This window comes from Lagopus leucura, unplaced genomic scaffold (assembly GCF_019238085.1).
Source record: "Lagopus leucura isolate 7727_CA_CO unplaced genomic scaffold, USGS_WTPT01 Super-Scaffold_1, whole genome shotgun sequence".
In the NCBI taxonomy this organism is placed as follows: Eukaryota; Metazoa; Chordata; class Aves; order Galliformes; family Phasianidae; genus Lagopus; species Lagopus leucura.
The window spans coordinates 61,882-79,058 of NW_024962250.1; the positions used below are offsets into that span (position 1 = coordinate 61,882).

The 17,177-nt window shown below is 56.5% G+C and overlaps 1 protein-coding gene across 1 annotated transcript; it reads right to left on the reverse strand.

Moving 5' to 3' along the window:
- Positions 1 to 753: 753 nt before the first annotated feature.
- On the reverse strand, positions 754 to 16,834 carry ZDHHC5 (zinc finger DHHC-type palmitoyltransferase 5). Its single transcript, XM_042868416.1, has 12 exons — positions 16,774 to 16,834; positions 9,862 to 11,108; positions 6,139 to 6,260; positions 5,545 to 5,702; positions 5,253 to 5,422; positions 4,939 to 5,041; positions 4,323 to 4,414; positions 4,087 to 4,219; positions 3,541 to 3,664; positions 2,685 to 2,797; positions 1,643 to 2,526; positions 754 to 1,337 (listed from the first exon to the last, which is right to left on the reverse strand). The coding sequence occupies exons 2-12, from the start codon at positions 9,963 to 9,965 to the stop codon at positions 1,172 to 1,174; spliced, it is 2,169 nt and encodes a 722-aa protein (XP_042724350.1). The 5' UTR covers positions 9,966 to 11,108; positions 16,774 to 16,834; the 3' UTR covers positions 754 to 1,171.
- Between the last annotated feature and the right edge of the window lie 343 nt (positions 16,835 to 17,177).

Here is a 17,177-nt window from a genome sequence, read left to right on the forward strand (position 1 = left end):
ATATTGCCATAGAGGAAAGAGTCAAGTAGTGCGAAGTTGCGTGGGCCCGGTGCGGGGTGGGCTCCCCAGCAGGGTTGGGGGTGGTGGGGCAGCACTGGGCTCCTTGGCTGCATTTTTGGCATGTGATGAGAAAATATTGCTTGACAGGGGATGTGCCTCACTGGCCTTCCTCTTCCCCAAATGGAAATTAAAACAACCACCTGACAGTCAGAAAAACTGATCGCCCATTAAAAAAAAAATTAAAAATACTAATAAAAAAAAAACAAACCCTGGGGAAACACTTAAAAAAAAAAAAAAAAAAAAAAAGGAACCAAAATATATAGCAAAATCTGCAGGTGCAGAAAGGTGCAGCTCTCACCTGCTCCTGCACGCCAGCAGCTCCCCCGGCCATCGCCTGCTTCACACCACCTCTGTAGCCATTGGGGAGAAGCCAGGCACAGTGGCTCCAAATCCAAGCACACAGGAGGGGAGCCTGCAGCCTGATAGATCCTAGCAGGGGGCTTCAGGATCCCCCAAGTCCCAACATGGCATCGGCACCCCATGACCCCCAGGCGCCAGGAGCCCCTGAGTATATCCCCCTTCTCATCCCTTGAGCACAGGGGCCCTGGCCATGGATCCTGCAAGATGGTGGCTCAGGTGGGGAAGGGGAAAGGGTGGTTTCTTCCTCTCTCTGGGTAAGATATATAATTTCTGCTTTTTTTTTTTTTTCTTTTTTTTAATATTTATATTTATATATATAGATATTTATATATACACACACCTGATAACTCAGAAAGAGAAAAAAAATAGAATCCGTAACAATAATAATAAAAAAAAGTTATTCTGGTTTAAAAACAATCCATTCCTACCACGCTAGGCGAGCGATTGATTGCACAAGGCCCACAAGTGGCTGCCCGGCCAACGGTGGCAGGGCTCGAGGCTGCGGGACACAGCCCCCCCATGGCCTCCACACCTGGCCAGGGCAGCATCCCTGCCCCACACAGTCCTGCCGGGGTGTGAGTCAGCGCCTGAGTCCCAGGGAGGGGTGGAAAAAGGGAGAAAAAAGCCCTGGGGCTTCCAGCCCATCTCCTCATCCCCGTCGGCTGGGGGCTGCAGAGCGTCCGTGCCCATGGAGCCCTCTGGTGCCAGCGGGTGCCCAGCCAGGAGGTGAGCGGGCGAGCGGCTCTGCCCCTCATACTGAGATCTCGTACGTGGTGCCCCCCACGCCAGAAACCTTCTTGACTCCTCCACGCGTGGGGCTGCTGACAGGCACGGATCCCGAGCCAGGGGTGGCCGAGCTCAGGCTCTTGGGTTGCCCATTGGACTTGCTGTAGGATGTTCTCATCTGCATCTCGTCTCTGGGGAGGGAAGCAAGCACACGGGGTGAGCAGGTGAGCACAGGGATGGAGTGGCAAAGCACGGGGCACAGGGCAGTGGGAAAGGGGAGAGTAGGATCCCAGCACGGCTGAGCGAAGATGCAGCCCTGCCCTCCCCAAGGACACAAGGCAGACAAGCATCCCTCAAGCCCACCAAGAAGCCCATGAGGTCTCCTAGGGACAGCACCAGCTCTGTGCCAGCAGGACTCAACCCCCAGCCCTCCCCGCACCCCCCCAGTGAGGAGCTGCAGTGCACGCCCTGCGGGGCAGACAGTGGCAAAACTCACTTTGGTGCCAGTAACGGCTGCAAGGCCACCTCCTCGGTCTCGGGGACGCTGGCCTGAGACGATGCTGGTTTTTGGCTGCTGTAAGACACAGATTTGCCCAAGTGGGGGGCAGCAGGCTGCTCAGGTGAGCCCAGGGAGCGCACCCGCAGCGCGTGGGAGGGCTCAGGCTTGCCAAAGCGGGGAGGGGCCGGGCGGGTGAGCGGATTCTTGCCCAGAGGCGAGCGCTTCGAATCGTCCGAGGAAGAGCTGGTGCGGGGGGCATGGCTGGAGCCTGGCGTCGACTGGATGCCCGAGTCTGCCAGCCCAGCATCGTCCTCCCTGCCCGCTGCGGGAGGCTGCTGGAGCAGTTTCTCCCGCTCCTGGATGGAAGCCACGATGTGGCGGGAGAGATTGTCATAGCGCACGGGTGAGGGCTCGCGGGGTGGCACATGCTTGGGTGAGACGGCGGCAGCAAAGCGGCCGTGCAGGTCGGTCTCTCGCTGCTGGGCGATGCGGGCCGAGAGGAAGGGTGATGTGTAGCCCACCGGTGGGTCAGGCTCGGGGCCGGCCTGCACCGACTCGAAGTCGGGGCTGTCGGAAGGTGTGAGCAGGCTGTCATACGACAGGCTCCCGTTGCGTGTCTGGTTCACCAGGCTCTTGTAGGAGGTGGAGGTGGTGCCCTCGGAGCGGATGGACTGCAGGTGGCCCAGTTCAAAGCCCGTGCCCTGGGCTGACTTGAGGCTGGAGGAGCGGGAGCCACTGGACAGCGGGTCGAAGGGAAAGCCTTTGCCAAAGGTGGGCGAGCGGAAGCTCTCAGGCTCCAGGCTCGGCTCTGAGCGGTAGCTGGGCTTGCGGCCGCCTTCGCCAATGGAGTTGGGCTCCTTCAGGCTGTTTACTCGGCTCAGCTGTGGGACAGGAACACAGCAGTCACTCCTGGGAACATAGGGGCCCCCAAAACTCTTAACGCCCACCCCAAACCCACCACCCAGAAAGCCACAGCAAAGAGCACAAAAGCAGCCCCGTAAGAGTGCTGCCTGTCAGCCAGCCACGTGCACAGCTTTACCTTGGCGCTGGTGGAATGGGGCAGGGCAGCTGAGCTGCTGCTGCTGCTGTATCCAGGCTGGTAGTTGTACATGGTGGGTGTCGGGGGGCTGTCCTTGCCTAGCAAGCTGCTGTCTGCAGGCAGGGGAAGAGAGAAAGACACTCACACGTGTGGCCACTAATGCAAACGCTGCGCGGAGTCCTCCCTCCCTTCCCCAGAACCGGCTCTGAGCCTTAGGAGGACAGACCGTGGAGGTGGAGGTGAGAGGAACAGGCTGGGGGAGAGTGCTCCAGGAATGGATGAAATGGAGCGGGATGGAAAATGGGTCCCCACAGCACAGTGTTTCAGGCAGGCACTTCTCTGTCCCTGTAGCGGCCCTGTTCACATCCCACTTCTCTTGCAAAGCCAACACAGGTGTTTCTGAGCACCGTTTCGCTGGCGCTCAGGGAAGCAGGGCATGCAAGTCACGCAGGCTGCAACAAACAAACTTTGCCACCAAGCCAAGCCTGCCATTCCTTCTCCTCCATCCTGGCTGCGCTCCTGTGCTCATCTACAGCACAACAGCCCTTAAGCCTGCCCACAGCATCTCAGTGGCTCAGGACAAGCACCTTGCTGCCAAGCAGTGGTCTCAGCTTGGCTTCCTGCTCTTTTCCAATAGATTAGAGCCGGCTGGAAGCATCCCACAGGCTTCTCCAATCACAAGGGCTGCGTGTAGCAGCCCGGAGACATGGGTGCACCCTGCTCCACAATGCGGCGGTGCTGACGTGCTTCAGGTCTACCCTGCAGCCTGTTCCTGCGGCCCTGGCTCCTGGTCTGCCGGGCACAGCCCCGGGCTTCCCTCCCAGCGGCTGGCTGGGACCCTGCATGCCCTCCTTACCCTCGTTGGTGGCCAGGGTTAAGTGTGTCCTCAGGCCCGTGTAGCGGCTGAGGTCTGGCTTAGGTGGGGGTGGCGGTTCGGCATCAGCAGACTGGCTCTCCGTCACCTCCAGGCTTCCTTTGGACTGCAGAGACAAAGCGCAAAGGGTCAGCAGGGCACCGAGGCCTCAGCCCTCCCCTTAGCAGGCAAGGGGCATGCAGTGGTGTCATGTCTCTTGGTGCCCCTGGGCCTGTCCAACATCCTGAGTGCTCGAGGGCAGCACGTGCCCCATGTGCTGGGAAGTGCCGTGGAAAGGGAAACCTCCAAACAATGCTGCAAGGGTGAAAGACGGGATAGGGAAGGGCAATGGAGTATGCAAAGCCTCATGTGGTCACTGCCACATGGGAGGGATGTAATTTCTATCCCCAGGGGACACAGAACAGGACAACACGGAGGAGGTGAAACATGACAAGGCTCACTCGGTTCTTTACTCACGGATGCAGGCTTGCACCCCTGGGCTCCACGCAGGACCCCAACGTGGGGAGTGCTAATTCCCCCCTTCCTCACCTTCGTCCTCTTCAGCTCTGTCTGGATACCATTGTCCATGATCTTGACAGTGATTTGGCCATCTGACACATCGGGCCGCAGGAAGGGGGGTCTCACCAGCACCGTCTGCTCAGCCCTTGGGCGCCCCAGGTACCTGCCAGAACCCAGGGAGAGAGGGCAGAGAATGTGGTGAAGGCCCATAGCTGGGGGTGCTTATGTTAGGTATTGGAGGGCTGGAGAGGCACCACCACACTTACCTGGGGGCTGGGGAGCTACACAGGACCCGGCTCACATTCTTACAGCAACCATTAGTGAAGGGGTTGACGCCACCTCGGAACTTGCCTGTCACCTGCGAGGTGGGGAGCATCACATTGGTGTGGGTGGCAGCCACAGGAGGTCTCCGGTCCACCCCCCACCCTCAGCAATGCCAACCGGGTCAGGGTGCTCAGGATGTGACCAGCACAATTGTTGAGTAGTGCCAAGGATGGAGACTCCCCAGTTTCCAGGCCCCTGTTCCAGTGTTGGGACTATTCTCATGGAAGAGGTGTTTCCCTAATGTCTAATTGGAAACTGCCTTGGTTCAAGCTGCACCATTGCTTCCTGCACTTCCACTGCCCATTCTTAAGGGCCTGCTGGGCTCCTTCTTACCCATGACCACTCCTCAAATAGCAGCAGTGAGATCCCATTTCTCCAGGCTGCATAAACGAGGTCAGCTCAAACTCCTCTCACACACTGATGGCACTCCTCCCTTAACTATCTTGCCAGAAATCCCTTGCTCAATCCACCCTACGTCTATCTTGTGGAAGCAATCCCCAGAAGCCATCCCAATGGTCTGACACCAGCTAAGCACCCCACATCAGCTAGTACACATACCTGCTCGTTGGTAGTGCGGCCCCTTGCCACAAGCACCACGTGGAACCCAGTAAGGCCAGCGACAGGAATGAAAAACAAGCTGGCCACACACATCACAGCCATACTGCCGGCGGGCAGCTAAGGAATATGCTGGAGAAACAGGTAGCTGTAAATGTCCCTGTTCATTGCAGGGAACTAGATGACCTCTAAGATCCCTCCCACTTCCAACGATCCTATGAATATCACAGCTCTGCTCCACCACATACACCCCCCAGCCCCACAACACTGTTCCCCCTCCAGCCTCTTCCTGAGCCTTCTTGGAGCGCAGAGGATACGTGACGGCCATGCGGACACCAGAGAGCTCTGCCTGGTAGAGGACATAAAGCAGACCAAAGCCGAACACCCCCATGATGTGTGTAGTGAGCGACAGCAGGAAGAGGAAGAAGTAACGGTAATTGCGTCGCCCGATGCAGTTGTTCACCCAGGGGCAGTGATGGTCGAACTCCTGTTGGTGGGGAGAAGACAGTGAGGGGTTTGGCTGGCAGCGCTCTGTGCCTGCACGAGGATTTTTGGGACTGATGGCTCAGCTCTGTGCCAAAATGCAGAGGCACCCCGGCAGCTGCTCACCTCCACACAGTTGTCGCAGACGCTGCAGTGGGAGCAGCGCGGTGGCCGGTAGAAGCGGCAGGTCGCACACCATTTCATGCGCACCTGAATGCCCTTGATCTCCACTGTCTTATAAAGCGGAGCTCGGAAGTCATCTTCCTTATCCTCATCTTCTTCAGCTAGCAGAGAACACAAGCACAGACACATGCTGGGACAGGGGGGAGATGTGTCGTCAAATCCCAGCTGGCCTTCTTCCCTCCCCACCTGGAAATGCCCAGCAAAACCCTCCTCTGTCCCACCACAACCCCCCTAGGCTGTCCCAGGGATCATCAAATACAGGTAGAAAAGGTCGTGCCCCAAAACCACAGCACCCATCTGAGCCCAAGGCAGCCCATATGAGGTGCTGGGACTTATGCAACTTTCACCACTTGATCCTACCAACCGGCAGGGCCGTGAACCCAGAGCAACCTCCTAGCAGCATCTGTCACCATCTGATCCCATCCAGACAGGGCAAGGAGAGCTCTTCCCAAGTACTCTGGGATCAGGGAATCCTCTTTCCTCCTGAGGAAGGAACTAGTTCTATCTCAGGTGATTCACAAGCTGGGTCACACTTACCTCGTGGGAATATGCCTGGGTCCATGAAGGTGGCCATGCTGAAGTTGGCCAGCACGAAGAGGAAGACGACAGCATTGTAGATGGGAATGACTGGGGAGACGTAGAGGCTGAGCCAAGGGCACCTGCAGACACAAAGGCTTTGTGACACCTGTCCTACAGGCAGTTCCTTGGGCACTGCAGGGCCAGGCTTCTCTGCTGCATCAGGCAATGGTCACAACAGCCCCCTCCTGCAGGGGGGCTTCCGGAATGGCAAGGCCGTTCTGCCAGCTTTGGGGGCACCCCAAGTGCATCAGCCATCCCCATGGACCTGCCCAGGGGTATCTATGCAAAAAGTGCTCCAGCAGTCAACCAAGGCACAACACACATCCCTTCTTAGTGGTGGCAAGAACAGGCAGAGCCAGTCAGACTGGCAGTGCCACGTGGGCTGCAAGAAGCTGCACTGGCATGGGGACACAGGATGGATTTTGCTTCCTTAGTGACACCCTTCCTTTGTCTCATCAGCGAGCATGGGTAGCATTTGGGGATCCCACAAGGGGACACAAAACCAGCAGCCTCGAGCCTGAACCCAGATGGGAGCTGCTGTCTGAGGCGCCCACTGCCCCAGCTGGCACCCAGCTCCTTCACAGGGCTGGGAGCAGGGTAGGAGCACCATCCCCACCGCCCTGCCCAGGCTGGGTGCAGGCTGAGGGCAGTGGGCTTCCCCCTCAGAGGCGCCAGCGTAATTCTCTAATCTGCTTTGCTGCTGGGAGTTTAATCCCGTGGATCTAGGGCAGCATCTGTCCCTCTCTTTCCCCCCATAGTGATAAACACAGATGGATTTAGGCGGTGAGTGCAGAGGGGGCAGAGCGCAGTGCTGGACGAGCAGGGCGACATATGGTGTCAGCACTGTAATCCAGCACAGCCCTCCAGCAGGGAGCAGCGAAGGTGCACGTGCTGCCCCATCCCTCCTCCACCACCACGCTGCCACGCAGCTGGGAGAAGCAGTCACACTGTGGGTCCCACTGCACGGCGTGGCTGGTAGGAATGCCATCTGGGAGCACAGCACTGTGATGGCAGCCTCACCTTGGGCGATGCCTCCATGCCTTGGCCTATCTGCAATGGCATTGCCACTGCAGCTCGAGGAGCTCTCGGGGGCAAGGAGTGGCTCCTGCAGCCACGCAACAGCAGCCACGCTGGCCTGGTCTCCTGGGGCAACTGGCCCTGCTGTGCAGCCTGAGATCCAGTGGGATGGGTCTGTGCAGAGGGCAAGCTGTAGGGTGTACGGGAAGGAGCCTCCATTTTGAGCAGCCCCAAGCTCTCAGGCAGGAGAATCATTACTCCAAGGGCAGACCTGCCAGCTCCATGCTGCCCTTCAATGGCAGATTGAGTGTCAGCCTTTGAGAAGGAGAAGTGACTGTAGAAGGTGCTGAGCGCCCTGGGACCAGCTCACAACCCCAGGCCTTATCGGGCATTGCTGGATACCCACAGCACAATGGGAGAGCTGCCAGAGGCTGTGCCCAGTGGACTTTGGGCCTGAGCAGCAGGCCCAGGCTGTGCAGCCATCTCAGCACCACGTCCCTGCCTTCTGCTCTCCACAACAGACACGGCAGGAATGCGTGTCCCATCACAGCACAGGGCTGCCCCCTGCTCTACGCATGTCCCATAGGGCCCAGAGAGTTGGCTCTCAGAGCTCAGGCGTGGAGCACACCCATCTCAAAGAGCTGTTGAGACTTGTCCCTGGCAGCACATGAGAGAACTCAGGGAACCCAGCAGCCTCGGCCTGCCACAACCTGAGTCACAGCCCAACTGAAGCAGGCTGTGCTGCTCCTCCCCTCTGCAGGCTCATTTGTAGCCCCTCACATCCCCAGCCCCGTGAGTTCTGCAACTCCTTTAAGACAGTGTGCTACAAGGAACCAGACCCAGGCAAGAGAAGAGGCATGGGATGGACTAACTGATCCCCAGGGGAATTCCAGTCTGGAACCAGCAGTGTCCAAGCCACCGAGCCAGGCTCATCCTTCGAGATGGGAACACCTCTGCCCCTGCCAGATCTCACTCAGCAACACAAACCTCAGTCCAACCACTATGCATTCTAATGAAATTAATGTGCTCATTCCTGGCCCATAGACACCAACCCTACGCCAGGACGGACCAGAAGGAACAAGCCTGGCTGATATACCAGAAACAATGCTAGAGAGAGGCACACAAGAAGAGCCTTTCAGGAGCAGGGCACCGAATACCACCAGTTCCATGAGCTCAAGCTTTGTGCAAACTTTTTCTCCATTCCTTCCTTCCCCGCTCCAGCAGTTTCACAGGAACAGCCCTGTGACTGCTACAAGCACAAAGCAATGCCCTCCCAGCCCTGCCAAACAACCTGTGTGAAAGCATGCCGTGCTTTGCCACTCTGCTGGAGATTTAAATTGGTGTTTTAAAGTAGGTTAAATAACATCCACTGACCTACAATTAACGCGACTCTGCCCAGGTGTTCCTGCTCTGAACAAACCTGCTTGGCAGCACACAGCCTGACCGCAGCTGTTCCTTACACTGATAAGCAGCTCCCAGCAGCCCCATAGCTTGCAGCTGGCACTGCAGAGTGGCAGCAGCCAGGACTGGGTCTGCGGGGCACGGCTGCCCCTATTTGTTGTGTCCTGATGGCAGTGCAATGAAAGGAGGGCACTCGTCACCCTGAGAGCAGCATCAGGCACACCCGCTCTCTCTTCTCCTCCAGTTCTCTGCACTGGTAGCACAAAACCTGCTGCTTTTTGCAGCCTGAAGTAGCAAAATCTCCCTCGACAGCCTCAAAGCTGCCAAAGCACCGGGCTGATAGATGTCCTGGGTCTTGGCTTGGGTAAACCCTGCTGAATGACAGCACCAGCTGCCTGGAAGGAGTAAATCACATCAGCTCTGTCCTCTGGTCCTCAAATTACTCTTTTATTGCCCAGTTGCTGCCACGTGTTAAAGCTGCAGTGACCTTCCAACCACCAAGAGCTGTGTTTGAGGGAGCGGCAGGAAATCATGGGGCAACAGGATGCCATGCTGGGGTAAGGACACTGCCCCAAACACAGGCTTCCCCCAGGTGCTGGCCTCAGGACCTGCTGGCTCATAGGCAGACCAGCTCCTCCAGGCCCTCTCCAGAAACACCAGACCCTCCCCATTTCCTCAAGCTGACACCAACAGCGGCAAGAGATGCATGCGGGGGTCAGGGTGCTTCTCCTTCAACTTTTCCTTTGTGGCTCAAAAATTGGTTACAAAACTCTGAAGAATAACAGAGACTGCCCTTGTCTGACAAACCACTTCGGAGAGCTCCAAAGGAGAAAATTATCTCTGTCATTTTCCCCATACAGGTCACAAGCTAATTCCCAGCCCAGATGGGGCTGAGAACTGCCAGCGAGACGAGCGAGTTATGCAAACATCCGAAGGCAGCAGTGAAGTGTCTGCCAGGAGCAGAAGCTGAACAGTGGTGAGGTGCCTCGCTGTCCGCCACAGCAGCTCCCGTCTCTGTTTTGCCTCATGGGAAAATCAAGCAAAATTCAGCTGGCATTGAACCACTCCAATGGACTGCTGCAGAGGGTGCTGCAGTGCTTTCACACCCTACATCTGTCCCACAGTGTGACAGCTCACCCGCTATGCCAGCTCTGCCACCAGAAAAACCCTGCTTAGTCCCTGCCCTGCTCCCATCGCGCAGCATCACACCCCCAACACCTCCCCCTGCCCTCTTTGCTCTTTGGCCAAGAGACTGGGACTCACGTGAAGGCAAAGAAGAGGGTGGTGGCTCCCACTAGGAAGATGGCAGCAGCTGAGACCGGAACGTATTTGCTGGGTTTGAACCTCTTTCCAGATGCTGCTGGCATGTTGGAGCTCTGGTGGGGAATCTGCCCTGCAGCATAGCCCAGGCCCAGCTGGAGTCAAAGCAAGGCGAGAAGGGCAGGGGAGATGGAAGGGGCCAAAGCACAACCCTGGGTCACTCCTGGAGCAGGCTCTGAGCAGAGCAGGCTGTCTGCAGAAGTCCACTGCGGTCTCCGGAGCAAGAGGCCCTGAGGAGTCCACGCTACTCTCTGCCTTGCGAGAGTTCAGGGGTGCAGGGAGGGAGACTTAAAACCATTAAAAAATTCAGCACAGAGAACTGGATTGGATTTAAAACAGCTGTTGGAGCAGGAATGCTGAGAGCCCTTGAGAGCATGCAAAAAGCAGCTCCCCGTACAACTTGCAGCAGCCACCAGACACGAAGGTAAGCTTTCCGTGCTGGGACAGGAGCAAGGCAAGAAGCACAATGCGTGAGAGCACCCTGGGAAAGAGCAAGATAGCGGTAAACTTCTTGCAAAAAGCCACTCTGGGAAACCACTTCTCCTTTTCAATCTGATATCCACAGCCCCCTCCGGCCGCTGTCTCACAAGCGATCTGCCCAGCTTCCTCGCAGCGCTGCTGTGCCTCCTCCTCCTCCTCCCCGGAGGCGGTACAGAAGCACTCTCCCTGATTTCACCAGAATCTAGGCTGGCTGCCTGGCGGTGGCCATTTAATTTTATTTATTTCTCTTTGACTGTTAAAGCCGAGGAACAGCTGGTGCAAGGTTGAGCTGTAAATCCTTTCTTTGAGAGGGGGGCTGGAGGGGAAGGTCCAGTGGATTGTGCGTTTTCACCCTCTTCCTACTTGTTCCTTTCTCCTGACCCCCTGGGCCTTTCCACAGGCTTCGCTGTTGTTGTGAATCAACAGGAATTGCACCAAATCTTCACTGCGGCAACCATTCCTGAGCAGCACAGCAGCAGAGATCTGAAGGAACGCTTTCAGGGAGGGCTTTTATACCCCCAAAAGACAAGTGACGGTGGAAGCAATGCTGAAGAAGTCTGTACCGCCCATGGCCCAAGCAGTGTGGGGGCAGGTCTCAGTACATTCCAAACCACTCCATTTTTAATGAATGGAGGAGAGGTAAAGTTGCTCTTCATTAATCCATTTGTTCGCTCAAAAAACTCAGGAACATTGAGAATGCCACACCTCACCTAAAAAAAGAGGACAGAAATAAATTAACAAGAGAAATGATCATGTAAAAATACTGAAACACCACCAAGCTGTCCAGAACAGTGAGAATGCATTTATGTGAGGAAGGAAACAACCAGGAAGATGCAGAACCCTGTCGCAGGCGACTTCCAAGCCCAGCTCTGACAGCCCGATGCCACAGCCCAAGGCCTGTCACATAACATCGGCGTCCCTCATCACATCTGCAAACCTGCAGTGAGAGGAGGCTGTAATTAGCAAAGATCCAGCCAGCCACCTCACAGCCCAACCCCGAGGCCCTCTGCAGAGAAACCCAAACTAAGCAACATACCCAGGACTCCACAGGAAGTCTGTGCTGAGCCTGGAATAAGATTAGGGACCATAAGACTGCTTGCCTTGTACCTTTCTACAGTTGTAACTCCAGTTCTAATGCTGCAAAATGCCTGCTGCCTCGAGGTGAAGGGGCTAATCAGAGGCTTACAGAGCCGATATTTGGGTGGAGACAGCAGGAGGAAGAGGCAGCTGGAATCTCATCCTCTTCCCCCTGAGGGCACAAAGCAGAGAAGCCTGTGGAGAACACTAGGGAAGGGATTCTGAGGGCCAGGTTCCCACCAGAGAGCCCTGATGGCTTTATGGTGCCCTCAAGAGTGTCACCTGATTGACAGCGAGGGTGTAGGTGGGAGTGTCAGATTGCTGCGAGGCAAAACACAGGGGAGAATGTACCTTCCCGAGAACTGAAGGAGGCACCAACCAGCCCCAAGCACACTTGAACCCAGTGCAGCTCAGGGAAGAGCTGGGCACAGCTTCTATTTCATTGACTGTTACTGCTAGAGCCCCTGCTGGGCCATTTGTCACATACTCAGTGCCTCGGTGTTCCATCATGAGGTCTCCATCAGCCCACTGACCACCAGATACAGAGCCATAACAACCCTCTTCTCCTCCCAGATCTTTTTCTTAGGGGTAGATGGAAATTCCGAATGCTGACCAAGCACTCACGCAGGCTGAGAGAACTGTGGCACAAAATTAAGGACACAAGTAGTTCATGACAAGAACTTACTAGGCTTAGATAACTCAGTCCCGATGCAAGGCGTCAGCCAGCGGGGCTGACTAACCGAGGCACCACTCCCACTGCAAAAGGCCCTTCTTTAGCAGAAACTTTTGAAACCAACTTTCTGGCTTTGTGATCAAGAGAGAGGAAAGCCAGCACAACACAACAGGAGCACAGTGCCCCAAATCTGCTGGCTGGAAGCCCTGCTCTCACCTCCGGGCAGCCGGCCGCAGCAGCTCTGCGGGTGGGCGGGCAGCAGTCCTGGAGATAGGCTACCCCCAAGTTGAAAGATGACATCACTGCTAATTGCTTTAGCAGAAACCATCTGTTAACGTGCTCCTCAGCTGTAACAGGACACCCCAGCCCTCTGAAAGGCTCCGCCATGAGAACAGCCACACCTCATATCCAAACAGATACTCGCAGATTTAAGTTTGCCCCCATGCTACTCCTCACCTCTCCATTCCATTCCTTACGCAGAGCGATCTCCTTGTCCAAAACACTGTCCACAAACATTCCCCTTGAAGCCTGCCCCAGTTCAAGGTCCTGCTCAGCTCCAACCCTTTCCAAGGCACCTCCTAATGACAGGTGCATACATTAAAGGGCTCCAACTCCTCTCACAGGGAGAGTCGGCACACGGTGGCATTTGCAAAGGTCCACGTGAGAGCTCAGCTCAGTGCAGAAAGGAACATCAGGCAGTGCTGGAGCGAGCTCCCCACATCAGTGCAAGAGTAAAGACAGAAATACAGAATATCCCGAGTTGAAAGGGACCCAAAAGAATCACTGAGTCCAACTCCTAGCTCCAAAACTCAAGCCTTATGTTTGAAAGTATTGTACAAAGGCTCCTTGAGTTCTAGCAGCTTGGGTCTATGAGCACTGCCACGGGGAGTCTGTTCCAGTGCCCAGACACACACTGGTGAAGAATCTTCTCTTTATGTGCAAACTACAGCTTGGGCACCTGCATGTCCTGACTGCCAGGCAAGAGGTCCAACCCTCCTGCAGCCTGGAATGTTTGGTTGACATCTGAAATGCTGTGTGGCATGGCACTGCAGGCTGGTATCTCAGCTGTGTAATTTTAAAGTATCTTCTTCTCTTTTCTTGGGGCTAAACGATAGCAACACTTGACCGTTTCTGTCACTTACCCTGACACCCTGGAGTAACACAAACCTATTTGCAGGATCCACCCTGCCTTTCCACAAATTATACCAATCCAGACCACATTCACACCAACTTCCCCAAACAGACAATCTCTTACTATACCTCTTCTCCTGCAGTCCTGCAATCTGCCCACTCCCAACCTCTCCTTTCCCTTTCCAAACCTTTTATCCTCACTGCAACTCACCTGAGGAACATATGTGCTCTACTCCCATCCTGATCCTTTCTCTGCAGCTTCCAGCCCAGCAGCTCCTCCCTTCCACGCCTCTCAGGACCTGCCCTACTCCTTCCTCCTCCCAGTCAAGCTTTACTAGGCTTGTGTGTCACAGATTACTCCATTTTCCCTCTCCTCTGGTGTTTCTACCTGTTTTCCCAACTCCAGCACCTCTTCCTCTGCCGTGCTTTTTTTCCCCCTGGTTCCTCTTATCCAGCACAACCCCAGGCTTCCCGCTCCCAAAGGAGAGTCTAGGGTTCCCAAGTCAGCCACTGCCTTACTGATACTCCCGTCCCACAGATGGCTTTACTGCCTGGCAAGGGCTCAGCTGCTCCCTGAGCTTGTCCCATTGCCCCAGTTTCCCTGTACCCGTATTCTCATTCCCCATTTATGTACTTCCATTCACGTGAGGGGCTAACTTCCATCTCCCCTCGCCTCAGTTTCTGAGGACTTTACTTAATCCTCCTTTCCTTTCCTCAGGATATTTCCAAACGCCACCACTGCCACCTTCCACTTCTTTTTCAGTGCACACTGCCTTTTCTTCAGCTGAGAACCTGATGAGTCTGACTCCAGTTTCCACTTCTGCCAGCACTCACTCCTTGAAGCGCTGTGCTCTTCCTGTCCTTCCCACCATTTCCCCATCTCATCGCTTTCCAGAAACCCATCCACATACAGCCTGAACAGTTTGTGTTGCTTTGGGGCTTGATCTTTCCAAAGAATCAGACGGGACAAGGAAACACTCCTCACCATGCTCCACGCTGCCAACAAGCAGTTCCTCTAAGCTCTCCCAGCCCTGAAGAAGGAAGCGCACACCTCAACGTGACAAGGTTCCCCGACACTGCCTTTCGTCACCACGCAGGGAAAGGAGCTGGCACAGAGCAGAGAGAGTTCACTCTCAGTTATGAGCTCCAGCGGTGCGTCAGCTGCCTCCCTGCCCCAAACCAGTCCTGTTGAGTTTCCCCTGCACGGGTCAAACAGACAAACAATTCCTTCCGAGTGATGCAAGTCCCAGTCAGGGCAGATCTGGGACGACACAAAGACAAGATGTACTCTACCCGTTCCCACCTTGTTTTCATTGCCTGCACCCAAGACCTGCATGGAGCAGGTGGCCCCTGGGCTGGCTCTGTAGTCCGGAGCCTTGGCACCTTCTATTCACAGGATGAGAAACATGTCCCAGCCAGCTCCCCTCAGCACTGAGCTCACTGCACAAACCCCACACAGCAAGAAGCCAAGAGGTATTCATGAAATACAGACAACAGCCCAGGCAGCAGTTGCTGAGATGCAGGCAGCAAGGGAAAGCAAAACCATCAGAGCAGGCAGCCAGCATGGCTGGCAGCCCCTCAGTGCTTAACTCTGGCCTTGCTTACATTGCTCCTGTTCCTCCCCTGCCCATCTCAGCGGTTTACACGGGATTAGCCCCATTTTGCGGACAAAGCAGGGAAGAACAGCATCTCACCCAATGTGTCCGCACCTTCCTGGATGCACAAACCCAGCCCTCCCACCACCAGTGCCCAGAGGCAGCAGCAAGCAGAAGAAACAAGGGGTGCAGGAGGAGAAGGGTGAACGCCCCAAAAAGCCTTGTCTAAAATCTCCCGTTGGAGACCTTTACTCCACCCAGTTACCTCCTGCCTGACCTCAGGAACTATGAGAACAAAGTCCTCTGCTAAGGAACAACGCCTCGCTGGAGGTGATGATTAGATTAAGCCCGCTAAGTTGATCAACCTCCTCACTTCGATCTAGACAAGGCTGTAGTCATGTTTTATAGCCTAGAAAAGATCAGTGCAGGAAGGATGATCCCACAGACAACCCAATTCAGATATGTAGCAGATCAAAACGTGGAAGCTGGGGAGAAATCACATCCTAGGGAGCCACCAGCAAGGGACACCAGGAAGGCAGAATCTCTCCCCCTAAACCAGCGAGATGAGCAGGGTACAACGGTGAGATTTTGCTCTCATCTCAAGGAGATGCAACAGAATCCTCAGCTGCAATAACTTGGGATTAACACATTTCACATTGATAATTTGGAGCTGCTTAGCAGTAGCCAGGCTGAACAACTGCCAGCACAGCCCATTACATCACCAACACTGGAGAACGTTGTGTGGAAGTGTGTTTCGAGGAGGAATTTCACTCTGGATAAGGCAGCAGCACATGGGCCGGGGCTTTGCACCCAGAGAGCAGCCTTCAACTTCTGCTCACTGACAGGCCACAAGAACCAAACCCTGACACAGGCTTTTTAAAACTGAAGTTGACGAGATGTTCTCAGAAGTACAGTCAGCATAAGGAGAGCCCCAGCTCCAGATGAGAGCCTGCAGGAAGGCTCTGTGCTGCAGGCCACTGCTGTGCTGGTGTCCACTCCTCAAACACAAACCCTGCCCACCCTCACAGCACTCAGGAGCATGACTGCATTCTGTTATCCCACCGTCCAGCCTCCGTGCCTGCCCAAATTCCCCAGCAGCACCATCCAACCCTCCAAAGCAGCTCTGGGCTCCCAGCACCAGAAGGACATAGGGCTGTCAGAGGGGAAGCCTCACGGATGCTGAAAGCTACGAGGAGATGGGCTCAGTCAGCCTGGAGAAGAGAAGGCTCTGGGGGACCTCGCCGTGGCTTTCCAGCACACAAAAAGGCTACGGGAAAGCTGGGGAGGGGCTTTCACAAGGACAGAGAGTGAATGAACGGTAATAGTTTTAAACTAAAAGAGGGGGGCTCTGAATTAAGTATAAGGAGGAAAATCTCTACTCACAGGGCAGTGATGCACCGGCACAGCGACCCAGAGAGCTGTGGGTGCCCCATCCCTGGAGGCGCCCCAGGCCGGGCCGGATGGGCCCCGGGCAGTCTCACCGGGCTGCTACCGAGCGTCCCTGCCTATGAAGGGGGTGGAACCGGATGGGCCTAAGGCCCGCTGCCCCCGGCCGTACTATCGCTCCGCGGCCCCGCGGGCACGGAAGGACGCGGCGAACTCACGGAGACGCCGCGCGGAGCCGGATCGGCGCTGCGCCCGGGCCCAGGAGGAAGCGGCTCCCGCCTCACCCCGCCATGCCGCACCACCGGCGGGGCGGAGGCCGCGGGCCGGCGGGGCTCCGGGCGCCGTGGAGAGGCCGCGCTGCCAGGCGGCGGGCGGGGGCTCGGAGGCGGTCCCGGGGCAGAACGCAGCCGGGGCTCCGGGGCCCTACGGCTACCGGGGGCGGGGAAGGGCCAGCAGCCCTGGGAGGAGGCGGGCGCGACGGGAGAAGGAGCGGGAAGGCCCCGCGGTACTCACCGGCACGCTACGGCGCGGCCCGGGCGGCGCCCAACGCTACCGGGCACGAAGCGGCGGCGGCGCTCGGCGGCTGGGCACGACGTCAGAGTTGCGCCTGCGCGCCCCGCCCCGTCGGCCGCGCGTCCCGCCCGCCGCTCTTCATTGGTCGCCGTCTGGGGAACAGCCTGGAAGGAGCGAGGAAGGGCGCGGCGCGCATGCGTGAAACGGGAAGTGGCCGTGCGCATGCGTCATCAGGAGGGTGGGCGCACGTGCACCGCAGACCGCATGCGCGGCGCTTCCTGCGCCCGGAGGGGATTTGAGCGCTGTGTGCTGCGGGGCGAACCCGCGGGACGAGACAGGAGCCCAGCCCAGCCCGTGCGTGTCCGCGGAGCGGAGGAAAAGGGGCGTCTTCCGCCCTGCTTCGC

Excerpts from the sequence above, each read along its gene's own strand:
- ZDHHC5 (XM_042868416.1), bottom strand. The coding sequence starts at position 9,965 with ATGCCAGCAGCATCTGGAAAGAGGTTCAAACCCAGCAAATACGTTCCG. Across the intron at positions 6,261-9,861 it reads ACCCTCTTCTTTGCCTTCAC|GTGCCCTTGGCTCAGCCTCT; the intron begins GTGAGTCCCAGT and ends TTGTGTCTGCAG. Across the intron at positions 5,703-6,138 it reads CCCAGGCATATTCCCACGAG|CTGAAGAAGATGAGGATAAG; the intron begins GTAAGTGTGACC and ends GTTCTCTGCTAG.